We start from the raw sequence: 27,435 nt of genomic DNA on the forward strand, positions 1-27,435 counted from the left end.
ACTCAATAAAAAACTAATCTATGAACAAACCTGGGAAATAATCGTGTGATACATTTTCAGTCGTTGATTAACATTATGACCTCCATTAGTAAGATAGATAAATCAATTTTGAAGAATTAAATTGGTACGAAAAGGTAGAACGTTGATGTGGTGGCTCAGAAATAAATTTGGGTTTCGTTTTTTTATAAAACCCACATTTTTGGAACAGATTATTGGATTTTAATGCATAATTCATTAATGATTTGACTGAAAGATATTTTATGTCTTCCAAGTAAAAAAGTAAACCATACTTATGGAACTAATTATTTTATTTCAATACAATAATTCATCAATGATATTGTCTTGTGTCCTCCTGAGTACCGTATACCGGTACATATTCATATTTTTAAAGAATTAAGAAGAAGGTGTGACTTCAACTTCTGGGTGTGAACTTTGAACTCTAATCTGATTCTTTCATACAAACATGTAATCTTGTATGAAACACAATGCATGGCTGCCCTCTTTCAGTGCTGATATTAAAACATATCCATTTCATTAATCCCTGCCTATTGTCAACAAAACGTGGCAACAGAAGTATTTGTTTTATTTTATTGCTAAACAATAATCAAGATTTGACATCAACAACCGTTTTATATGAAATCACTGACAGGTTTAATGCTACCATATATTCCTCGTCTGATAACATCAGAAAAATGGCTACCCAGAAGCTTTTATTTACACGTCATGATCTGATTAATTCAATGGTGATCAAAGAATTCTTTAATGGATGCCTAAATCCCACCCTAAAGCAAGTTTTTTGCAAGGTTGGTTGGTCAAAGTGTTGGGGGATAAATTAGCTTGACAATAGGGTAATTTAAGAAAAATGTTTAATTGCCATGGTTATGACCTTTTGTCCTTGAACCCTATCAGAGCATAACCTTTGAACAAATACTTGTCAGTATTCAAAAGCCTTTTCTCTGAAATTCAATATTTGATCTAAATCATGAATGAGTTTTTTTCACAGTTCACAACAAGAATAATAAATGCATGGTTGATCGCCTTTCTTGCATTGGTTTTTATGCATGTTGTATGTTCCAAGCTACTGCTCTGACAAAGTTTTTCTTTAAAGATAGATTATGGGAGATAAGATAAAGAGCTGGTAGTTCTCACTATAATAGTTAAAAACTAGATAATGTAAAGGCAATTTGCTGAAAATTTCAGTCAAATTGATCCACTATGAACCGAGAATTAAGCGATTGAAATTTCGACCTATCCTCGATCATCATTGATCATCCATTTCATGATTGAATTATGAATGGAAGTCGAGCAGCAAATAGGACCATAATCCAGTAAATATTGCAGGCTAGCGATGCCATCGAGAGTTGATTATGGTCTGGATAAGTTAATTAATGTCTAATTAATAATTTAGAAAACATTTCAGGCCTAAAGAAAGACCTGCAATTGGGAGATTTAGCTCTTGCATAATGTATGTTTAACTTTTCAGCTTCATGTGACATATTTGATCAATTACATGTTTAATTGTTTATAATATATAGAAAAAGGTTAAAAGCTATGGCACACTAAAATATATTTTTAAGCGCTCAGTCTCTATTCTTGGACGTTTAATCTATTGGATGATTGAAAGTTAATTAAATTTTTTTAATTTAGACCAGAGGCGGATCTAGGAATTTTGAAAAGGGGGGGCGCTGCAAAATGAAGGCATTGACCGCGGAGACGGGACACGCCGCTGAGGGGGGGGGGGGGGCCCAAGAAAATTATCCGTCATTTCCTTGCATCTGTAGCCATTCCAAGAGCTATTTCCCAGATTGGTGTGTTTGAGTCGATGGTTTGAGTCATTTGGGATCCCTACAACGGGTTGGGAATGGACATATTTGAGTCTGAGAAAAGGCACTTTCAGCAGTAAAAAAGGGCACTGTCGAAAATTAGGGGGGGGGGGGGTCCGCCTCTGTAGACATTCACTAGAAATTTTCTCACCTCACTCTGCTCGGCAAACCATTTATTGTAGATGTGTAAAAATTTGAAATGATTAAAATGACTTTGTTTACTCCCCCCCCCCCACACTCCTTACCACCACTTGACATAAAATTTTGACCACACCACCCTCTTGTCTCTTTTCCGATTTTTTGAACTAAATTTTTACAGCTTCTCCAAGCACCCCCACCCCCTGTCACCAAATCTGGTTACGCCACTGGTCTGAACAGCATATTGAATTGATTTCACACCAGAACATGTGTGATTTAACATGAGTGTGTGGTGAAATATAGAACGCATGAATATTATAAATACAAGCTCTAATCATTATCTAGGTCATACCAACATTTTCTAATATTGCACAGTATTAAAGAAAATTAGTCCTATTAAACATGCATTATGCAAGAGCTAAATCTGCTTATTGCAGGTCTTTCTTTAGGCCTGAAATGTTATATAAACTATTAATAAGACATTTATTATCTTACTAAGACCATAATCAACTCTTGAAGCCATTGTTACCCTCGATATTTAGTGGATTTTAATACATTTTATGATGGATGACATAACCGTAAAAATGGATAATTGAGACTTTGTTTATTATCGCTAGCCTATAATTGAATCGCTAATATCTAGGTTATGAGTGAAGTAATTTGACTGCAATTTTCAGCATATTCTCTTTTCATTATCTTTTTTTTAACTATTATTGCGAAAACTTTCAGATCTTTATCTAATCTTACCTAATTCTCCTTTAACTGTAGTTTCTTAGGTTCTTGGATAATATGCAACAATTGTCATCTTAGTTACCAAACACATGGCCAGGTACCGGTACACTTGTATTTGGAAGATGTTTATTCAGTATAAAAGGAAGATTTGAAAGAGTAATAACAGATCATTAATTATATGATATAAGCTTAAATCATAAAACATTACATTAATTACTATTGTGACGTGTATCATTATCAGAAGTGAATGATGCAGATGTAACATCATGCTTGGATGTTGGCTTACCATTATTTCAAATAATGTACCGGCAAGTTTCAAGCCCCCCCCCCCCACACACACACACCCTGCTCATACAGGAGGCAACCAAGAGAGAGCCTTCAGAAATGGCCCCAGATGCAAGGAAACCAACTTTAAACATTCAAAATTTTCCCCACCTCAGGGCTCTGTGATCAGACAGGCCGGAACAGACCCCCTCCCCCCTTGATCATTTTGCTACATAGCTCCTGTTGACAGATATTCCTTTTAGAGATTCAAATTTCCATAATATTTGTTTGCAAGGAACCAATACACTTTAACAATTATGGAAGAACAATTACTGACATTTGGAGGAGTATTCTCTCAACGTTTTCAATCCCTCAAATGACATACAGATTTTTATAAAATTAAATATCTCAATATAATGTGTGGTGATGAGATGATATGAGTGAGAGAGAGAGAGAGAGAGAGAGAGAGAGAGATAAGATAAGAAAGTAGGCCTGAAATAAAACACTATAGGGTATGTTTACATTGATAGCATGATTTCACTGATGACTGCCAAACTCATCAACAATTCTTACATAAATATTGCTATTTATATACCTCCTTATACCCTCATATAATATCTGCAGACAAGGTACTCTTAGTGCCATAATATCTGCAGACAAGGTACTCTTAGTGCCATAATATCTGCAGACAAGGTACTCATAGTGCCATACATACCCTCCTATCATATCTGCAGAAGCATTTGTGTTCCTTGCAGACTTGTGAAGAATTTGATTGGTGAGCTTCACATAACTTCACTCACTCTCTGTTTTGTTATCATTGGAGAGACTTTTGATCCGAGAGCAGACCCTCATTCAAAACCTTCACCTTTTGTCAGAAGTAGAACTCAGCATACCTGTGTAGGTACACTGGAGCTTTGTTTCATATCAACAGATACAGTTGTATTTCTAGCAGACTTGTCAGCAGTTCGGAAACTTCTCTTTCTTTTGTGTGAAAAACAACAAGAGCTGACCATCAACTTTTGTCAGAAGAATAAATCAGTTTACCTGTAGGAGGAAGCAGACGAATTGATTCTTCCATAAGAGAGGATTTAAATGGCTGCCTGTTTGTGTAGAAGAACCAGGGGTTAACAAGTCAAAGTATTCTATTTCACTAATAATTTCAAGTAGTTTGGATATTTTTAGCCTGAAGAGTTGCTTCTACCTGGATTAAGTTTCACTCAATTCCTCTTTGTTGCTTGTCTTACAGCGTGCGGGGAGTTCCTGCTGTAGTGTGCGTATTAAGATAACTAACTACAAGCCCAGTTGAAAAATTTCAACGATAATTTATTAGTGTTCCTTGTTTGTTCAAGATAGCAGGTTGTGTAGGTTATAATACCTTGGATTATAATTTATTAGGGAGAGTGGATAGATAGTAGATATATCACAGTGCTTATAAATTTTTACACAGGAAAGGAGGTAGTTAGCAGAGCTTATAATGTTCACAATCAATTTGCCGAAGTTCGGCGATGAAGCCGTTGATTCGTTCTTTAGTGGTGATGGTGGCACCAGTTTTGGTGGCTCGTCATTTGGAGGAGGAGGAGGAAGAAGTGGCGGTAAGACGACAGTTATCCGAACGACCTACGGAGGAGGTGGAGATCCAACGGTCACCCGAACGACCTACGGAGGTGGCGAGCCATCATACGGGGGTGGAACCTCAAGGTATGGAGATAGTACCCCAAGCTATGGAGGGGGCAGCTCAAGATATGGGGATAATACCCCAAGCTATGGAGGAGGCAGCTCAAGATATGGTGATAACACCCCAAGCTATGGTGGGGGCAGCTCAAGATACGGAGGGGGCAGTCCAAGATATGGAGGGGGTGGCTCAAAATATGGAACTGGAGGCTCGTCCAGTGGTGACGGAGGTACTGCACCAGCTACTGGCTCCCGTCGGAGCCGTTATGGCAACAAAAGCGTAAAAGGAGACACAAATCGCGACATCGGTATTGGAGGCAGAAGTTGCAACAGTTCTCGAAGTGATCCCTTTGGTCAGGTTTACAACCAGAAATATTCTGAGATCAAACAAAGATGTCGGCAGCGGGGAGCATTATTTGAGGATGATGAGTTTCCAGCTATTGATAATAACATTTATTTCACGCAGAAAACCAGGCGGTTTGAATGGAAACGACCAGGTGTAAGTTGTTATATTTTGTTTCTTCCGGGCGTTATTATTGGAAATAAAAACCCTTTACATGGTTAACTATTCTATACCACTTTGTACATGTAAACATTGACTTCCTCAGTTCCTCGGTTGTATGTGACAAGGAGTACGGCCGCCTGTCTAACCTCATGGGTTTTCTCCAGGGTCCTCCGGTTTCCTCCCACTGCTAAAGACCCCTACACGCAAGCGAATTAATGAAATAAAATTGAACCATATGTTAGTCCCGAAATGACCTAGTTTGTGTCGAGTGGATGTAAAACCTCATTTCTCTCTCTCCTCAGTTCCTTGAAGAAAGAATAATAGAATGTTAAAACCCATTTCATTTCATTACATTTCCTTGAAGAAAATTAGATAATTAGAAATATTGTTAATAATTTATAAAAAAAAAACAACATTTTTTGGGGTCATTTACAAACTTATTGAACCTGTAATAAACTCCACATTTCTCAAATATGATGTTTGAAAACTCTTATTTCTTCAATTGGTTGGCTACCAGTGGAATGTTTGTTTACAGTAAGTGACATTATTGAGAGATAAACAACTGATATTACTCAAGAATATTTCAGTAACTGGAGCTAAACTGTTAGAATTTCTAAATTATTTTACCCAGAACCGAAAAGAACAAAGAAAGAACAGATATGGTAATATTATATAAATATTGTTTACATAATATATAAATTTAAAAATAAAAACTAAACTAATAATTCCATCTTAAAATTTGAAATCAAGAATAAATGGCCAAACACTTCATTTCTTGTAATCAACAAATAGTATGATTAAAAGCCAAAAATTATAGACTTATCGTGGCTTTCATGTGTTAAACGTAATCTTGTAAACGGTAGCAATTATAAAATTTATGACTAATGTATATTGCGAAATTTGATCTTGTAACAGACAGTAAATTACATATCTGTACATACACACCTTTAATTCAACAGTTATTGCTAACAAACTCTGATAACTTGAACATGTAGGCCAAGAACGTTTGTCAGGATTTGCCCGTCATGTCTCTTCTTGTCAGTGGTAGGCTACTGGATGAGAGCCAGACAAGGAAAAAGTATATAATCATTCAGAAGGGATGAAAAACCAAGGTTCTATGTACTTGTTAGAATTCAATTATTGTCTGGGCAAAATTTTCTTCATAGCACACTGTATGGTATATACCTGTCTTTATTAGCCCAGTCGGTGCAGAACAGTAGGACGTTAAACTCCATTTCATTTCATTTCACTTCCCCAAGAGGAAATAACACCATATCTCATATTCTCACCTTCTTACAAACAAACCTCCTACAGGTCTGAGTCATGCTATCTCTTCCTGCCTTCATCATCATGATAATTATCTTAAACAAATAAATCATGTCTTGTATCAAGATACACAAAACCCTTGACACCTCACCAAAATATTTTGCAATAAAAAACAGAGTGAGAGAGAAATGGGGTTTAACGTCCACTCGACACAAACTAGGTCATTTTGGGACCAACACATGGTTCAATTTTATTTTAATAATTCGCTTGCGCGTAGCGGTCTTTAGCAGTGGGAGGAAACCAGAGGACCCGGAGAAAACCCACAAGGTTGGACAATAAAAAAGAAGGTGATAGTTGGAAAGTAGATATTGTGCTGCCTTCTTTACATTTTCAACATTTCTAATCAATGGACGAAGTCTGAATTTTTGAAATGGTTGTGATGATTTAATTATGCTGAGTATGCTTTTGGAACATCTAATGCTATATTTTAGTTGGTTTTGTTTTTGCTATCTTATATCTAACTTCATGTAAAGGGGTCTGCTATATAACATACATGTACTTCCAATATGGGTATGAAAAGAAGCAACAGAACCGAAGGTTTTAGATTTGTTGTCGAGATCAACGGTCAATAGACCCTAAAACTCTATCCCTAACCCACAAAATAGTCAGCATTCCCCTATGTCATGGGTTTTCTTTGAACTCTTCGGTTTCTTCATAATTCCTGGTTTCTGGTTATGCATAGCAATAAACAATTTGACAGCAAGATGCTTATTAAAATGATAAAAGTTTAATAAGTAATTAATGAATGTTATCTATTAACACGAGGGATATTGGGCTTACTGTCTGCTTTACCTCGTCGGTTTTCTCTGAATCCTTCAATTTCCCCCACTTCTAAAGACACCTCTCTCTTTCTTTATGATTTCTGTTTTCTAATTCGTGTATAGATCTAAAACCCGAACCCCAACCCACAAACTGGTGGGCCTTTCCGAATCTCATATTTCTTTGAATCCATCGATTTTTTCCCACTGCTAAAGGCTTGTCTCTCTTTCTTCAAAATTCCTGTTTTCTGACTTGTATTGTAAACTGACCACCTGGAGTGAGTGTATAGGTATGTAGATATATGTTTGTGGTTAATAAAAGTGAGAAAAGCAACTGGTATATAACATCTGTTTATATCATTTGGGTTTTACTCCAGCTTCTCAGATAACCTCCCACTGATATACATGTTAGTCTCAGAATGACCTGGTTGTATTGAGGCAATGTTTACGTTATTCCGAAACGGCGGTGCAGTGATTAAGGTGCTGGATCATTTACTAGGAGAAAGTTCTTTGGGATTAATATGTTAGTCTCAGAATTGGAGGGGGCGATGGTTTAGTGGTTTAATGCGTGTGTGTGAAATTGTGAAATCACAAGGCCTGTCATTGAGTCAACTGGACTGGGTTTGATTATCCATTTGTACATGACACATAGCAGCACACTGCTTGGTGTATGCCCATCTTCATCAGCCCGCACCGCCCACATAGTGCATCATCATGGTGTATGGTGTCATCATTAGCCTCCCCCTCATAGAACCTTATGGTGTATGGCCATTTTCATTAACCTGTTTGATACCTAAGGGTAGAAGATAAAACCCCATTTCATTTTATTGGTAATGGTCAAGTGGTCAGATGGTGTATGTTGAGACATGTGTTTGAAACTTGGGATATGTTAATGAGGTATATAACGGCTCATCTAGTGATGTTTGATGTCTGGGTGATATTTACCAGGTGTTGAGATGACTGTGCTGGTATTTTTATGCATACAGCTTAACGTATGGAAGAAAGATGGAAAATAAGGAAAATGTTAGGGTAATAAGGGATGATAGCAGGAGAATATTGGGCGATTGTTGTGGCCAATGTTAGCGAAATAGTGGGTGATGGTAGGAGAATAGTCAGCGATCGTAGGGGAAGAATGCTAGAGGAATAGTGGGCAGCTGTAGGGAAATGACGGATCCATACTTTCTTATATGCAAATTGAAATTTATTTGAATTTTGATAGTTGTTTCTTGGTCAGGGTAGATGCTTGTTTTATAGTTCCAAGGAGGGCCATCGGGGACTGCATTCTCCCCAATAATTTGCAAATATGTGTTCATTAGATTACAAATCCCCAAACCCCAACCCACCTCACCTCACCTCACCTCACCCCACCCCCACCCAATATGAATTTCATTCAGACATGATAGAGAGTATAAAAGCCCATACTTCATTTTCCCCAATAATTTGCAAATATGTGTTCATTATTTTAAATATTCTCCTCGATACACTGAGCTCCAAACCCCACCATACCCCACCCCCACCAATATGAAAATCATTAAGACAGACATGATTGAGAGTACAATAAACCTATACAGGTCAAATATAAATATACAATGGGAGTTGTAGTTTGTAGAGTTATTGATTATTAAATTGCAGAGCTGTGTTTACTGAACTATGAATATTAATAACATTTTATATTATACATTTATGGTCATTGATAAACAATAAAAATAATGAAATTAAGCGGACAGACCCTTAATTTTTAGATCTAGTTGAATATGTGAGAGAGAGAGAAATGGGGTTTAAGGTCAACTGGCGTGGTTTCGATTTCCCGCTTGTATGTGACAAGGAGTTGGTTCACCTGTCCAACCTCGTGGGTTTTCTCCAGGCCCTCTCACAGCTAAAGACCCTTACGCGCATGCGAATTATTGAAATAAAACTGAACCATATGTTAATCCCAAAATGACCTAGTTTTGTGTCGTGGACGTTAAACCCCATTTCTCTCTCTCCCTCCCTCCATTCACTTGATTTTATAAAAACAGATTTGTCTTGAGTATATGTGTGGCGCAGACATCCTGCACGTTCTCATAGTAGCGGGTGGCACTGCTATGTGCGAATCAGGAAGAGTTTATTCTCTCAAGAATACCTGATAACAGGCTGACGATTTTGTTTATATTTTTGTGCTAAAGGAAGTTATTAGAGTTGATATAGGATGCAGCCCATCAACTAATTTCCTTATCTGGTTAGAAACATGTAGGAATTCAGCTTTCTCTCTCTCTCTCTCTCTCACGCTCTCTCTCTCTCTCTCTCTCTCTCTCTCTATCTAGTATGGGATGTTTTAGTTTTAGGTTTGAGCACAGTAGAAGGTGTCATTAAGGCATGTATGCATCTAAACTTAAAAGTTCAACCAAGTTTTGATGCCTACTGAACTTCTTGTTAACGTTTTGTGACATTTTATCATGTGACCTGTCTGAATCACTTGTGTTATATTCCCTACTTGGGTAAAACTTAACTAAAATGTCCACCAGTAATTATATATGTTTTATTTACTGGTGACAGTTGTTTGTCATATATAACTGACGAATGGCCTTGTTTACCCATTGGACCTTTATTTAAATAACCATCTACCTTATTCAACCCTCTGGCTTATTGTCCAGTCTAAAGTATATATTGTATAGAGAATGAGTATATGCTAGTATACACGGATATATATCTAGATCTGATTCACTGATATATTGAAAGGCTTGAGAATCATATCTATTTTATTGAGGGAGGAATACAATATTATCCTGTTCTTACAATAATCTGTACTTAAGCTTTTTATTGGGCTGGGAAAAAAACCATAATGTCCTCTTCCTTCAATTATCTGTACTTTAATAAACAAGCCTGGAAATAAGGCATATGTGACAGACATTGTCAGGTACGAATTCTGGCCTTGTCCAATGCAGACTTCTGGTACCTGTCATGTTGTTGTGTTCAAATTTGTCTATTTTCAGGGAGGGGGGGGGGGGATGGGGGTATAAATTTCTGGCAAGGATTTTTTTAAATGTCAGGTACTAACTAGTTCATTGGTTCCTGAAATTTTGTCACTTGTCATCTACAACTGAAATATTGCTTCCAGGTCTGTGTACTTAACCCAACCCTTTCTATTGAGCTAGAATAAAACAATATTATCTTGCTCAAGTGTCTGTACTTACAAATTATGGATGATACATGTAATTACAAAATATCACCAGTTATTCTTTTTATTCTGTGCCAAAGTTTATTTCAAATTAGCCAGAACAATATTTTCCTGCTCATACAAGTATTTGTACTTAACCCTATAGATGATAATTACAAGATATTTCTAGTAACTCGTTTCATTCTGTGCCAAAGTTTATTTCAAATTAGCCAGAAATATAAGCAATTTACAACTGACTTCTCTTTGATACAATTGCTGCAGAGCCCGTAATCAAGTCATGCTTATATTCATTCAAACATACAGCAGCTAGGCTCACGTCTGTAGAATAAAGAATCCGCAGTTGTACGTGACAAGGAGTAGGGTCGCCTGTCCAACCTCGTGGGTTTTCTCCGGGTCATCCTGTTTCCTCCCACTGCTAAAGACCCCTACACAAAATCGAATTCTAGAAAAAAAATTGAACCATGTGTAAGTCCCAAAATGACCTGGTTTGTGTCAAGTGGAGGTTAAACCTCATTTCTCTCTCCCCCTCTCCACCAGAGAAGGAATTTTCCCATGATTTACAGGCTGGAGTGATGGGGATATCCTTGACATTTCTATATTGCTTCAGTTGTAAGACTATGCCTGCCTTTATTGTAAGAAATGTCAAGAATGACAAGTCAGGTATTTTTATGGCCTTCACCTCGTTATGGTTTATATTATCATCTCAAGATGGAAGTAGTCTTTCATCCTGAACAACATTAAATTGATTGGTGCATGAAACAGAGGTGTAAATCCAACATATAGCCAATTTCATGAGTTGCAGAAATCATTAGCTATGTTGTATGAGTTTCATTAATCAATAGATATGTTGCATGCATTGCAGAAATAAATAACTATGGGAACACACTGGATAAATGAGACAGAAGTGTTATTGGATGTTTCCTAAAAAGTAAACATACCCTGCCTCATGCATGATATTTGTCTCCTACTCCTATACAAGTAGATCGGAGGTCCAAGAATGAATCCTGGTGGCTTTTGGATTTTCTGAGGTAGATTCACCAAGTTAATGTTGCAAGCCTGGCAAGGAAAAATGCCTAGTCATCATGATGGCATGCACTTAAAAGAACCATTGGCAGTTGATAATAGAAATAAAAATAACCCTGTGTCTGTCTCGAAATAACCAAAGTATTATGTTGATAGAACATTAAATTCCACAGCCTGGAAGATGGATTAGGGCAAGAAGGGTTTTAACATAAACATGGCAAGTAGATGTTTCCCATCTTCACTGATATATCTACAGACAGAGCTTTGTGAAACACCACATCAACGAACAATACTGAAAATTCATATGCATATCAATCCTTAATTGCTGTTTTCATGCAGCTCTATATTGATCTTAAAGACCAATTACAACAATTCACAATGGTAACAGTTAGTAAAATCTGGTTTAGCCATATTGGCCTATCCTGAAATAAATGCCAGGGAATGCTGGCCTCTAGGATGATGGTTGCTATAGATAGACTGATGTAGAATGAAAGTAATGAATCAGTAAATTCCATCACTATCTTACACCATTATCTTGTTAACAGTCTGACTTTAATCACATGGACTTTAATGTTGGGAATAAATCAGGAGGAGATAATCTGTCCTAATTTAAAGACCACACCTACATAAGATATGAGAAAACTTTGTTTAAAATGTGTATTTTCTGTTTTAGACAGTTACATTACCCTGTTTTCACATACGGTATCAGAAACCCACTGTACAAACAAAATTCGACACACACCCCCCCCTCATTTATGCTATAATGTTTGCCAGGGCTGATGGCTAAATTGACATTTCCCATGAATTGCACTATAATGTTTGAAGGCTAAATTGATATCCCCATCAACTACATTATAATATTATTTGAAGACTCACAGTGAGAGTGGATATGACAAAAAAAAGTGAGGGAGAGAAATGGGGTTTAACATCCACTCTACACAAACTAGGTCATTTTGGGACTAACATATGGTTCAATTTTATTTCAATAATTTGCTTGCGCGTAGGGGTCTTTAGCAGTGGGAGGAAACTGGAGGACCCGGAAAAACCCCACGAGATTGGACAGGTGGCCCTACTCAATGTCACATGCTAACCATTCGGCCATCCAACCCCGCTCAACAAAAAAAGTGAGGTCCCATGTACACTTAGGAAGGTGGATTTTGACAAAGAGTAGGTAGAAACGATGTTGTTCAAGCAAAATTTCCCTCATACTACACTGCATACAGTTTATGCTCATCTTCATTAGGTGGGGTTGGATGGTTAGCATGTGTGCGTTGTATCATAAGGTCTGTCACTGACTCAACTGGCATGGTTTCAATTCCCTGGTTGTATGTGACAAGGAGTACGGTCGGCAGTCTAACCTTGTGGGTTTTCTCTGGGTCCTCGGGTTTCCTCCCACTGCTAAAAAACATGTATGCGCAAGCTAATTATTGAAATAAAATTGAACCACGTGTTAGTCCCGAAATTACCTAGTTTGTGTCGAGTGGACAATAAAACCCGATTTCTCTCTCTCTCATCTTCATTAGCCCAGTTAGTGTAGAAAAGTGGGAGGTGAAACCCAATTTTATTTTGTTTATGGATGATCCACACGACTAGATGAGATAAATATCTGTTGTGATATATTTTAGTATTTTACCATGTTTGTTATATGAGAAAAGGTTAGTTTATATTGGGCATGTTTCCAGTTAGTTTTTGTATAGACTTCTTTTACTGTTAAGTTATAAATGGCTGAAGTAGGGTGTAGATTCTTATAGTGTGATCTCTACCGCAACCCAGCTTACTTGTGCTGGTCTGTAGCGTAAGTTTGATCATGCGCTGCTAATCATGGTTAAGGAACGAGTGCCAGCGTCAAGTAGCGTAAAGTGTCATGTCAGCCAATGTGAAAGTTTACGTATGAAAATTTTAAGGTGTTCCAAGTCGTCATTAAAGATGTCAATTCTTAAAACTAAAACTTTGAAGATTGTCTTCCCATAACTTAAACCACATCCCCGCTTACTCTTTCTTATTTGTAGAGTACTTTTCATCATGCGCTGCTAATCAGGGTTTAATGAACGGATTTTAACGTCGAGTGGCTTAAAGGATCATGGTCGTCAATGTGAAGGTTTACAAGTAATCATGGCCGATTGGTTAGCGTGTGCAAGTTGTATCATAAGGTCTGTCATTGAGTCAGTTGGAGTGGTTTTGATTCCCTGGTTGTACATGACAATTATAGGGTCACCTGTCCAATCTCGTGGGTTTTCTTCAGGTCCTCCGTGCAAGCGAATTATTGAAATAAAATTGAACCATAGGTTAGTCCCGAAATGACATGTGGACATAAAACTCCATTTCTCTCTCTGTCTCTTGTTTGATTTGAAGTATATTTATATAAACACAGTAAAAAACGAAATCTCTTCCTCTCATATCTAGACTGTTATTTTGCAGTTAAAAAATACATTCCATAGTATTTATAGACTGATAATTATATTTAATGATAGAATTGAGACTTGACCTAAATTTGTTAATCATGTCGAGGATGTTACTTGTTCAGTACTTGTATGTATATATCATAATGTTCTATCACTGGTGCCAATATATCTAATGAGATGGTTTCATATTTCACATTCCACTCTTAGTAATTAATACATGTACTTCTATTTTACCTTTAAATAACCAGGCCTAGGATAGAATTAATGATTTTAGTTTTACCTGACTAAATGTCAATTTCTACCTGAGATTGTATTAAAAATATTAATAAAAACACTGACAAAAAAGCGATAAAATACTGGACAAAATGACAAGCATGAGAAGAATTATATTTGATAAAGTCTGAGTTAATGCGCAGAACTGTCAACCAAAATGTGCCTTGGCACCTGGAGGGGAGGGGGAGAGAGAGAGAGAGAGAGAGATTTAATGTCCACACAACACTACTTCACAAGGTCATTTCGGGACTTACATATGGTTCAATTTTATTTCATTAATTCGCTTGCGGTAGGGGTCTTTAGCAGTGGGAGGAAACCGGAGAAAAGCCATGAGGCTGGACAGGCGACGCTGCTCCTTGTCATGTACAACAGGGGAATCAAAACCACGCCAGTTGACTCAATGATAGACCTTATGATACAATGCACATGCGCTAACCATTTGACCATCCACCCCTGGACGGGACAAAAAAGAAAAAAAAATCCATGAAGTCCACCTGTGTACGTAAAAGAACCCTGGACAGATGGAATTCCATGAAGTCTCCATAGAAAAAATATCTGTATGTTAGTCTAAAAATTATAATGTTTTGTATTGACAAGATGTTGGCGGGGGTTGGGTGGCTGAATGGTTAACACATTCACGCTGGATCCGAAGGTCTGTCATTGAGTTAAGTGACGTGGTTTCAATTCCCTGCTTGTGCATGACAAGGTGTAGGGTCGTCTGGCCAACCTCGTGTTTCCTCCCACTGCTAAAGACCCTACGTGCAAGTGACTTATTGAAATAAAATTGAACCATATGTTAGTCCTAAAATGACCTAGTTTGTGTCAAGTGCACATTTAACCCCCATCTCTCTCTCTGTTGTATCTCGATCAATTACATCCAAGTTTTGACCTTTAAAACAAGATTCATATATTAATTCATCATATTAAAATGCATTAATTTTGTCTTCTTGCAGGAGATCTGTGATGACCCACAATGGATTTCTTCAGGTGCCAGTCGATTTGATGTCCGGCAAGGAGAACTTGGTAAGTTTTCATTCATACATGTAGTTCATTAAATAGACATCATTTGCAGGGGCTGAAACAGAAACTACGCAAAAGTGGGCTGTGGAAATACTTTTTACATCATGCAATTTGATTAACGCTTTCGTAACTATGGTTACTGGCGTACTAAAGCCCAGCTCACAGCCCGCCGTATGTGCTACTATGGGCAGCTTACGGGGGAAATTTTAGTAAACCTGCATGTGAGACTTACATTATACATCACTTGCCTGTGTTCAGCTCCGTAGAAACGATTCTAATAATAAAATTATACCCAGTAGCCCGGCATACTATGAGAACTTGAAGTTCTGCGTTTTGTATCAGGTAAAATAAAGGGGTCATCAACTAATATATGTAGTAATATCTGACAACGCATTTCTCAGAAACAAAAACGCCAAAATAGACATACATACAGCAGACATTGATAAGATTGTTTTTAAAAGTCAGCCAATTTGAAATACAGTCCTGTCAATGGAGAATATGAACTAATTTTAAAATATGGACTAATTGAAGAAATGCCAGGAGATCTGATATCTAAAATAACAAGAGAAATACATGGACAATAAAACCATTATGGATTAAATTTTCATGAATATTAATGATTCATTACATTCCTGACATTTTGTTATTATCAGCCATTGTAATTTCTATTAAAGGAGAACTCAAGCCACTGCAGAATTTGTTTTGTTTTATTCATTATCTAGTATAGAAATAATTTAAACCAGGAGAAAACAAGTCATTGTAGATTATTCATTATCTAGTATAGGTATAAACCATAGTCGTGTTCAATTCCTGAATTGTCTGAGAAAGTTCACCGGGATTTACCAACATGGGTTCCGCCTTGTCAGTGGTGCAGAACGGAGGGCCTGACAAGGACAACTGTCTAGTCATTCGGATGGGGCGAAAAACCAAGGTCCCATGTATACATTGGCGTGCACGTAGAAGATCGATATTAGAGTAGGCCACTGTGCCACTGCCCGGGCAAAATTTCCCTTATAGCACACTATATGGCATATGTCTGTCTTCATTAGCCTAGTCGGAGCAGAACAGTAGGACGTTAAACCCCATTTCATTTTATTTTTAAACCATAGTCAGGAAGCCACAATGACTCAGTAAGTAAGGCATTGGCTCACTAACCAGGAGGTCTTGTGTTTATCTTGGGTGTTAGTTGATAAATATACCTCAGGATTCTCCAGTATGGCTTCCCTTTGTCAGTGATGCAGGACAGAGGACCTGACAAGGAACAATGTCTAGTCATTTGGATAGTACAAAAAAAAAGAGCCTCCATGTATACTTTGGCACACACGTAAGCCAGTTTTCATTAACCCGGTGCATGGTTGAAAGTATTTTGTTACTAGATAAAGAACAGAATAAAAAGAATCTGCAAGGACTGGACTTCTCCTTGAACATAATGGTCAATTTATACAACAACCATACTGTACTTCTGGTAGCCATGATAAATAATACATAATATCTGGAGTTCTCCTTTAACATAATGGTCAATTTACATGACAACCATATTGTATTACTGGCCACTATGAACATGATATCTGGACTAGTAATTTATCAATGAAGGTGATCTGTTCAATATGACAAGTAATTAGCCTAATCAATAAAAATATAATCCTTGATAATAAAAAATCTGTCAGGTCTTCAGATCAATATAGATAATAACAATAATGTCATGGCTTCACAATAGGTTGGCCTAGTCGTGGTTTCACACTCAGTAGCTCTAGTTTATAGATCAATATATATAAATGTCATGGCTGGGCTTCATGTTTAGTAGTAGGCCTATCATGCTTTTATGTTTAGTAGGCCTAGTATTAAGATCAATACAGAAAATAGGCCTAGTCATGGCTTCACGTTCAGTAGGATGCAATATAGCCCGGTTGGAGCGGACATGCGATTAAACAATGTTTCATTCATTCATTACTTTCAGTAGGCCTCGTCATGGCTTCATGATTAGTAGTAGGCCTAGTTATGGCTTCACCTTCAGCAGGCCTAATCTTCAGATCAAGATGAATATGAATGATAATAATAATAATGACCTTATTTTCAAAGCAAAGATAATTAGACCAGAAGGCCAGGAGCCATGTCTCCGTTTTACCCTTCTCCATTAACAATAAACAGCAGCTAAAACAATAACATTAAAGAGAACCTCATATAGCTAGAGACATATGCTTGTTAAACATACATTATGCAAGATTTTTCTTTAGGCCTTAAATGTTATCTAAATTATTAATTAGACATAAATTAACTTATCCAGACCATAATCAACTCTTGATGTCATCGCTAGCCTGCAATGTTTATTGGATTAGGTTCCGATTTCCTGTTCGACTTCCATTCATAATTTAATCATTAAATGGATAATCGAGACTGTTTTTTATCATACCGACTTTAGTAATGATGATCGAGGCTAGGCCGAAAATTTAATCGCTAAAATCTCTGTTCAGAGTGGATCAATTTGACTGAAATTTTCAGAAAATTCCCTCTAGTTTTTATATTTGTGAGAACTGCCAGCTTTTTATCTAATCTCCTATTATGTATCTTTAATACACCAGACTCTATGGAATACTTTCATACATTCTGATATATCTAATATACTACATATATATAACGATGAATAATATACACATATAATAATATGCATTAGTGCTCATGCATTACCTTTATTTCAAATCCATTATAATACAGGCTTAATCTGATTAATAATTTAACACTGTTTCTACATCAGTGCTCTATCCAACCTACATGGACATTAGTGATGGGATTTATGCAGATGAATTCATACCACAATTAAAAATCAGATATTCAAATCCTGTATACAATAAAGAAAGCTGAACCTCGCTATTTTTCGTATTTAATCCCTATACGGTATTCAAATTTATGTCAGTAACATTCCTACAAAAATAAGAATAGTTTGTGATGTCAGAACATTGTTTTCTTCTTTATAAAATGTCAACAAAAAATAGGAGCAACTATATTAATATTTGAATATTAAAGAGCAGCGTTCCCATTACAGCTTGAGAATAAACTGATAAATAAATGAAGAACCATGAAATGCCATGCTTGTCATAAATCGTTTAGTCACATAGACATCTGACAAAATAAAAACACAAAAATAAAGCCTCACTCCCATATCAAATTTTTTAAAGGATTGTCCTAGAACCAGAATCTTGTGAACATTCTAGCAACAAAATATATCATTCAATTTAATCTTTAAGTGGCATTTAGTGATTGGGGTACACAATAACACACAATACTTGTCGAAACGTTGTGCTATTAGAATAAAACCAGTGATTGTTTCCCATAAAAATTGTGTTCTGTTATCATTCAATTTGCTTGAAATTTATTTACATATTCAGATAAGCAAAATGAAGAGTTTATTTTCATTATTTCCAGATTTGCTCTCCTCTTAGAATCTTCTTAACCCTCTAAGAACAAGAGATATCATTCAATCTGCTTGAAATGTATATGTACTGTATATTGTTGAGATAAGGGAAATGAAGAAGTTGACAGTATTTCAACAGTTTTTATAGGCCCATATCCTCATGTCTTTATATTCTAAAAATCTCAATCATATGTGGATTGTTGGTTAGGGTAAGGGTTAGGACCTGCAGATTTTGTCAAAGCCTCGAAATGTAAACTGGGCTAGTCCTAACCCTAACCCTATTTTTTAACCCTGGACCAAGCCTAACCCTTACCCTAACCCTACACACAATCCACATATGACGTCATATGTGCAGGACTGTCTCCGATCTGTCGTTCCCCCTCAGATGATGATCCACAGTTTTACATAATTTAATTTTAAGAAGAAATTTTGTACCAAAAGGTATATTCACAAATATTGCTTTGCTCGTCAAAAATATAATATTTATAACATTTCATTAATCTTTTTTCAGGTGATTGTTGGTTATTGGCTGCTGTGGCCTCCCTGACGTGTAGCGAGGCTCTCTTCGCTAAAGTAGTTCCAATGGATCAGGATTTTACGACTGATTATTGCGGTATATTTAAATTTAACTTCTGGCATCAAGGTGAATGGGTTGAAGTTGTGGTGGATGATCGTCTTCCTACGTACAATGGACAACTAGTATTCATGCACTCCACAGAGAAAAATGAATTCTGGAGTGCTCTTTTGGAAAAGGCTTATGCCAAGTAAGTTAATGTCTGCTAAAGTTTTAGTATATTGTTTGTGCGTGGGGGGGGGGGGGGGTGGTACAGTTTAATGGCATCAGGGAGTTATGGTGCCTCCGTTGGCATACTAACAGAACTTTCTGAACAATTTTCAAGTTTGACGCTGGACAGATTGTTTGGCAAGGGAAATTGTCTAATTGTTTGAATGTTAAGAAAAAAATAAGGTTCTGTGTATGCCATTGGTAGCATGTTAAGGAGCTACTGACGATTGGAAATTAAAATAAGAGTCAGCCATGTTCTCAATTGTCCAAGGTGTGCTGGCTGGGCTGTCGTGGAAAGTGTTTTTCAGATGTCAAGAAATGGGGTTTATCATTCTACTTTTCTGCACCTACTGAGCTAATGAAATGAGATTAAATGTCCAACTGTTCTGCTGTAACTGGGATAATGAAGATGGGCTTATGCCATGCAGTATGCTATGAGGGAAATTATATCAAATTCCATCTGTCAAGGGTTCTTTTACGTGCATGCCCATTTGTACACTGGAGCTCAGTTTTTCATGCCATCCAAAGACTAGGTAGCTGTAGTAGTCAGGCCCCCAGTCCTGCACCACTGACAAGGTTAAAGGAAAGCATGTCAGAAAATACAGAGAGCCACCGCAGCTCCCTGTTCCGATGGGAGAGACTTCTGAGATCCTATTAATTGGCACATAAAAGAACCCTCTGCAGTTGGAATTCGATTAAGAGTAGGTTTAAACCTAACAAAACTCAACCCATTGCATTGCACATGTTGCCATGGTAATGATATTAACTGCATGTTAGTCTCAAAATGACCTAAACATTGTGTTGAACAGACTTGAAACCCCATTGCTTACCTGATACCTTTAATAAATCGGATTGTTATATTTGTCAGGTTGAATGGATCATATGAATCTTTGAAAGGAGGAAGTACCTCGGAAGCTATGGAGGATTTTACTGGAGGTGTTACAGAAATGTTTGACCTACGTAAAGCTCCAGCAGACCTTCAGAAGATTATGTTAAAAGCTGTTGATATGAACTCTCTTATGGGTTGTTCTATTGATGTAAGTATTCTTATCTTATATTCAATTCCTCATCAAGTACGGCTCGCACAGGTCACGAATTGCTACATGGTTAATGTCACGTATAACCGGGGAATCGATACCATGCCAGTTGACTCAATAACAGACCATATGATAATACAACCCACACACGCTTTGGCCATCCAACCCTCCCCTTATCAGTAGATTCCAGATTTTATCGTGGTGTGTGTGGGGGGGGGGGGGTTATCGAATGGTTAACATGTGCATGTTTGATCATAAGGTCTATCATTTATTCAAGAGGGATGGTTTCGATTCCCCGTTTGTACATGACCAGGAGTAGGATCGTCTGTCCAGTCTCGTGGGTTTTCTCTAGGTCCTCTGATTTATTCCCACTGCTAAAGATGCCTACACACTAGCAAATTATTAAAATAAAATTGAAAGATATGTTAGTCCCGAAATGACCTAGTTTGCATTAATTGGGTATTGAACCCTGTTTCTCTTTCTCACCTGTGTACAAGTAGAACAGTAGTACATTAAACCCCATTTCATTTCATTTGTAATAAAGACTATTTAATAAAAATATGTTACAGGCTGATCCCAACCAGTTAGAAGCTGAATTAGAGAATGGATTGATTATGGGACATGCCTACAGTGTTACAGCTGTTAAATTGGTAAGATTTCTTGTATTCTTGTATTCTTATTATATTTCAATCACATTCCTAGAGATAACTTTACCCTTCATTTATCTCTGGTAAAACTCACTGGCCATTAATCAGTGTGAAACTGGTTCCTAAGCTCCGCCCCCAGTGGCTACTGATTGGCAAGATTTGTAAGAATGAAATGCTGCTGATTTCTCTCAATTAGGTATCGAATTGTTGCATGAGTTACATATTAATGATCTTTGGAACATTTGCCACATCTTGACATCAAAATTTAATTCGAAAACAGCCGATTTGATGATTTACCACAAACTATTTTTAGCGGGCAATGTGAGTGATTTGGTTAAATATGTGAATTATTAGTATGTCCAAGAGAAACGCGAGTTTGAGCTGCCATCTTAGATCTTTGTGAAGTGACCAACGAAGGATACAATGTACATCACGTGACATTCAAAATCGCCGGGGAGTTTTCCAGAGTAGGACAATGGCTCACTATCCTGGGGGTCCCATGTTCAATCCCGGTGCTGGCCGAGAAAGTTCATCAGGATTTACCAGAGTTGTTCCCCCTTGTCCGTGGTACAGGACATATGGCCTGACAAGGGACAATGTAGAGTTATTCCCCTGTACACATTGGTGTGCATGTCAAAGAACTGTTGACCATTGGAATTCGAAATGAGTAGGCTGTAATGACGCTGTCGAGCAAGGTATCCCCCATAGCACACAGTATTGCATATGCCCTTCTTCATTTGCCCAGTTGGAACAGAACAGTAGGTGAAATGAAATGAAATGAAATGAAATGGAGTTTAACGTCCTACTGTTCTGCTCCTAACCTGGGCTAATGAAGACGGGCATACGCCATACAGTGTGCTATGAGGGAAATTTTGCCCGGACAGCGGCACTACGGCCTACTCTTATATCGAATTCCAACTGCCAAGGGATCTTTTACGTGCACGCCAATGTGTACACGGGACCTCGGTTTTTCGTCCCATCCGAACGACTAGACAGCTTTCCTTGTCAGCCTCTCCGTCCTGCATCACTGACAAGGGAGAACCACGGCGGAAAATCTGGATGAACTTTCTCGGCCAATGCAGGGATCGAACACCCGACCTCCAGGCTAGCGAGCCAGCGTCTTACCCTCTTAGCCACGTGATCCCCAGAACAGTAGGTAGTTAAAGATGAATTATGATGGATTCGATAAAGAGCTCGCAGTTGTCAATATAATAGTTAATAACTAGATAATGTAAAAGGAATATGCTGAAAATTTCAATCAAATTACTTCACTCTGAGCTGAGAAAAACTCATTTTAAAAACACTGTAGCCTCAATTGTCATTTTTACCTCTGTTACGATAATAAACAATGTAGCGATTATCCATTTCCACGGTTAATCCTCAGTGGGCGTTGAACAGCAGATCGGATTCAAATTTAATGAAAATCAGAGACATCTGATGACATCAAGAGTTGATTATGGTCTTGGCATGTTAATAAATGTCTAATTAATAGTTTATAAACATTTAAGGCCTAAGAAAGACCTGCAATAGGCAGATTTAGCTCTGGCATAATGCATGTATAAACCCTAAATCATTTCATCATCTTTTAATTAACAGGTTGACATAACAACATCGAGAGTATCAGGTGAAATCTGTATGGTGAGAGTACGTAACCCATGGGGTAATGAAGCAGAATGGAAGGGGGCTTGGAGTGATCAGTAAGTTTGTCGTCATCACACACAGTACAACTTAATAGTACATTTAAAACATATTTTGCTTGATAAGACAAGAGAAACCTTGTCAAATCATCAGCAGAAGTAAACCCCTAAAGTAACTTGTATTCCATATTATTCCTATTCGGGGGGGTGGGGGGGCGGACCGATTGGTTAACTTGTATTGCATTCCGTATTATTATGTTGTGTTATTCTCATTCAGGGGGTTGGGTGGTCTAATGGTTAACTTGTATTCCATATTATTATGTTCTGTGTTATTCTCATTCACGGGGGAGGGGGGGTGGACCGAATGGTTAATTTGTATTCCACATTATTATGTTATGTCTTATTCTCATTCCGGGAGTGGGGGGTGACCGAATGGTTAACGAGTGCGTATTTGATCACAAGGTCTGTCATTGAGTCAAGCACCTGTTTTATGGAATAATCTACCATTTAGTGTACATATCTATATTCTTTTAAAAAACAACTTGAAACACATTTATTTAATCAGGATTTTAACTGACTCTGTATACAATCATTAACATGTCCATAATCTTGTTTATTTATGATTACATTATCACTTTGTAAAGTGCCCCTGATCATGTTATATGAAAGGGCGCACCATAAATATGCTGTAATAATAATAATAATAATAATACACTGTTGTGTTATAGGTCTGATGAATGGAATCTCATTTCTGAGGAAGAGAAACAAGAAATTGGTCTAACGTTTGATGATGATGGAGAATTCTGGTAAGATCTTTTTTTTTTGACTTAAGGAACAATATTTGCGTCAGCCATTATTACACATGTGATAGAACTGGATAAGCACATTCTAAACAGATTTTAATTAAAGAAACACTTTTACAATGGAGGTTAGCGTAGATCCCAGTGATACTGTATGGGAGAGAAGGAAGCAACCAGATTTTCAAAGATTCATTATGGAAGATTAGATAAAGACCTGGCAGTTATCACTATAATAGTTAAAAACTAGATAATGTAAAAGGAATTTGCTGAAAATTTCAGTCAAATTGATCCACTCTGAACTGAGAATTTAGCGATTAAATTTTCAGCCTATCCTTGATCATCTTTACTTCCCTTTGTACAATAAAAAACATAGTCTCGATTATCCATTTCATGGTTAAATCATGAATAAATATTGAGCAACAAATCGGATGCTAATCCAGTAAATATCGCAGGCTAGCGATGATAACAAGAGTTAATTATGATCTGGATAAGTTAATTAATGTCTAATTGATAATTTAGATAACATTTCAGGCCTAGAGAAAGACCAGCAAGGCAGATTTAGCTCTTGCATAATGTATGTTTAAATAGTACATATGTTAGTCCCAAAATGACTTTGCTGTGTTAAGGGGATATTTAATTTTGTTTTCTCTCTATGTAAATTTCAGGATGTCATTTAGAGATTTCATCAGTAATTTTGAGAAACTAGAGATTTGTAACCTTGGACCTGATTCCATGCATGGTGAACCTGGTGAAGGACAAAAGAAATGTTTCAGTGCCATATCAGAACACGGTGGCTGGACGAGACGTGTCAATGCTGGTGGTTGTAGAAATTATTTAGGTTTGTCTTATATTCTCACAAAAGGAACTTTGGTGGCTTTTTCGCCATTTAAATAAACGTAATGTTGGTACAAATAGTTTGAGACTGCTACTTTGTCTAGCCATTTTGCCGCTGGCTTTAAACCATTTATTTTAACAGAATAGCTGTATGACGAAAATGACAGTTAATAATAGTTTGAGACCACTGCTTCCTTTAGCCATCTTGCCGTCTCACACGCTTTCTCTCTTATGTACATCATCCATTCCTATTATTGAACTAAATTACCATAATAAACAGAGTAACTGAACATTATGCGTTAATTATGATTTAAAAAAAACAACTAAAGTAGGTAACAGTTTTCTGCAGACTTTCAGTCTATAAGTCTAGTTTTCCAGGTAAACAGAAATATATTTTCAGTTATAAAAAAAGTTTTTTCAGGTTGGGTAAGAAATCCTAATTAATCACAAAGACAGGGTCGGATTTAGCTACTTCTGGGCCTTAAGCCTAGCTCACAACTCAACGAAATGTTTTGACACACACAGGTCGTAGGGTTTTGTAGCTCGTAGACCAGCAGCAAGAAACCAGGTGAAAATTTTGTATGTGCATCACCAAAAGTCTCTACGGCCAGTGTGCGATCTTCAACGGGGCCGAACATACACAAGTGACGCATAAGTCTCAGGCACGAGATTACTCAAATTTTCCCCAAAGACTACCCATAGTAGCATGTACGGCAGATTGTGAGCTAGGCACTCTGCACGACAAATTAGTTTCAGTGGGCCCCAGTTCCCCTTGAGCCCTGGGCCAATTTCCTACTATACCTATTGGTAAATCCAACTCTGCACAATGGAATATAATTTTTAACAATCGGCTATTTTATTTCAGATACGTTTTGGACAAATCCCCAATATCGTGTGACATTGACGGATGCGGATGATGATGATGAAGATAATAACTGTACAATGATCGTAGCCTTATTACAGAAAGACAGACGAAAGAAACGAAAAGAAGGATTGGATTTATTGACGATTGGTTACGTTATTTATAATGTAAGAAAAATTTTCTTTAAAGTTTTGTTGGGGGGTGTAAAGGGGGTGGTGGGATAATAATAATAATAATAATAATGATATTTGTATCGCGCAACTATTCAATCCACTAGGGAATGCACTAGGTGCTAGAAAATTTTTCTTACTTTGGAGTGTTAATGATAGTGACTAAATAACCAAGTTTTGTTCGGGGGGGCGGATGGCTGAATGGTTAGCGTGCGCGCGCTGTACCATAAAGTCTGTCATTGAGTTGACTGGCGTGGTTTCGAATCCCCGGTTGTACGTGACAAGGAGTAGGGTCGCCTGTCCAACCTCGTGGGTTTTCTCCGGGTCCTCCGGTTTCCTCCCACTGCTAAAGACCCCTACACGCAAGCGAATTATTGAAATAAATTTAAACCATATGTTAGTCCCGAAATGACCTAGTTTGTGTCGAGTGGACGTTAAACCCCATTTCTCTCTCTCTCTCTCTCTCTCTCTCTCTCCAAGTTTTGTCCAGAGGGTAGCTCTACAACCTACTTTTATTTCAATTTCAAACTGTCAGTAAACGATACCGGGGTAGAAAAGCAACTGTGCTGACAAAATGTCTCGTTTAATTTGATAGGAAATGACTCCTATACATTTGTATACGCCCACATTGAAATGTGGTCATATATTGTCGTCACCCCCGTCTGTCCGTCCTGACGCTCTAGAGGCTGAAGTTAATATCCAATTGACTTTAAATTTATACACAGTGTTCAAGGTCATGAGACGAAGAAGCCTATTAATTATCACCGACTTTGGATAATTACTGCTAGAGTTATGACTCTTGATCACTTTGAAAAATCTTGGGGATGCTTTAGAGACCATAGTTATCATCTGATTGATTTTATATTTATACACCGTGTTTATGCCTATATATAATAGTTTCGATTGACTTCAGATTGATACACAGAGTTTAAGGTCTTGAGACGAATAAGTATATTGATTTTCAATGATTTTTGATAACTTGAACAGCTAAATCCATGATATTAGGTGTTTTGTATAATAAACGTTAGCATGGGCCAAAGAAATTCAAATGATTTTCTGATAATTATTTTATGAGTTGTTACTCTTAATCAGATTTTAGTGTATTATAAATGGTTCATTACCAACAAAAGTAAAAACTTGTGACAACTCTATTTGACTGCCCGGACGATTTAGCTGCTGTGGGTGTATGTTTTGTTGCCTGGCAACCTATCTTTACACTTCATAGAATTTTGGAATTAAAATATTTTAGGTTAGGGGAGAAATAAATGGGATTTAACATCATAATCTTTAAGCAGAAACACATTAACGGAACAGAATTTTTATGGGAAACAATCAATGTTATATTTAAACTTTTTTCAGTTGAAAGAAGGTGAAAGTCAAGGTCCTTTAGATGTCAACTTCTTCAAATATAACGCATCATGTGCTAAATCTCCTTCTTTTATTAATCTACGAGAAATGTGTGGTCGTCATCGGTTACCTCCAGGAACATATGCAATTGTTCCATCCACATTTGAGCCTTCAGAAGAAGGAAACTTCTTGTTACGTATATTCACAGAAAAGGACTTTCAAGGAGGGTAAGTATTTAATGCTGTTTTTTGTCAGGATTGCAATATTATAAATATTGGTGTAATACTGACCTGACCCAGAGTGGCATAATATCATGTAGATCAGTGATCCTGAACCTGTGTGCTGCGAGATCTTCCTAAGTGTGCTGCAGAATTTTGAACGGCACACTAAGAAAATGCAAAAAAAAAACATGATCCCAATTGAGTATTCACTTGTGTCTACTGATAAGTTCATAGCTGTGTTTTTCTTTATTTAGTTCGAGTCATACTATGTATCTATGACTAGTCTCTGTCTACAGTTGTATGCCGTCTGACTTGCCATGTTTTTTAAAATTCAAATATTTTCATATGTATTTAGCCAGGTGTGCCGCTAAGTTTTCATGTGCTCCAAGGTGTGCCGTTGAGAACCACTGATGTAGATTAAGGAAATACCTGGTCCTAGGTCAAATATTAAGTATGACTCACATATAAAGCCAATGTTAAGATATTGTCATTTGTACCTTCTTGTGTTAACAAAGTTAACCAAAAATGTAACTAAAATTTATAAACCACCCCTCTGCTTAAACGTGCATTATGCAAGAGCTAAATCTGCCTATGG

At 37.2% G+C, this 27,435-nt stretch overlaps 1 protein-coding gene across 8 annotated transcripts in view; it reads left to right on the plus strand.

Moving 5' to 3' along the window:
- The window catches only part of LOC126821934 (calpain-9), a 61,848-nt gene that overhangs the window by 12,129 nt on the left and 22,284 nt on the right, over positions 1–27,435 (plus strand). For 3 of the 8 annotated variants that reach the window (XM_056100984.1, XM_056100986.1, XM_056100985.1), the window contains exons 1-10: positions 3,653–5,127; positions 15,026–15,095; positions 19,013–19,265; positions 20,154–20,322; positions 20,892–20,972; positions 22,566–22,666; positions 23,335–23,412; positions 24,072–24,244; positions 25,106–25,269; positions 26,632–26,846. In XM_056100984.1, coding sequence (XP_055956959.1) covers positions 4,432–5,127; positions 15,026–15,095; positions 19,013–19,265; positions 20,154–20,322; positions 20,892–20,972; positions 22,566–22,666; positions 23,335–23,412; positions 24,072–24,244; positions 25,106–25,269; positions 26,632–26,846 — 2,000 coding nt within the window. In that variant the 5' untranslated portion in view covers positions 3,653–4,431. Of the gene's footprint in view, positions 1–3,651; positions 5,128–15,025; positions 15,096–19,012; positions 19,266–20,153; positions 20,323–20,891; positions 20,973–22,565; positions 22,667–23,334; positions 23,413–24,071; positions 24,245–25,105; positions 25,270–26,631; positions 26,847–27,435 lie in introns of those variants that run through there. The other 5 variants (XM_056100982.1, XM_056100983.1, XM_056100987.1 and 2 more) reach the window with 3 other exon arrangements.

The sequence above is a fragment of the Patella vulgata genome, chromosome 5 (genome assembly GCF_932274485.2).
Source record: "Patella vulgata chromosome 5, xgPatVulg1.2, whole genome shotgun sequence".
Classification (NCBI taxonomy): Eukaryota; Metazoa; Mollusca; class Gastropoda; family Patellidae; genus Patella; species Patella vulgata.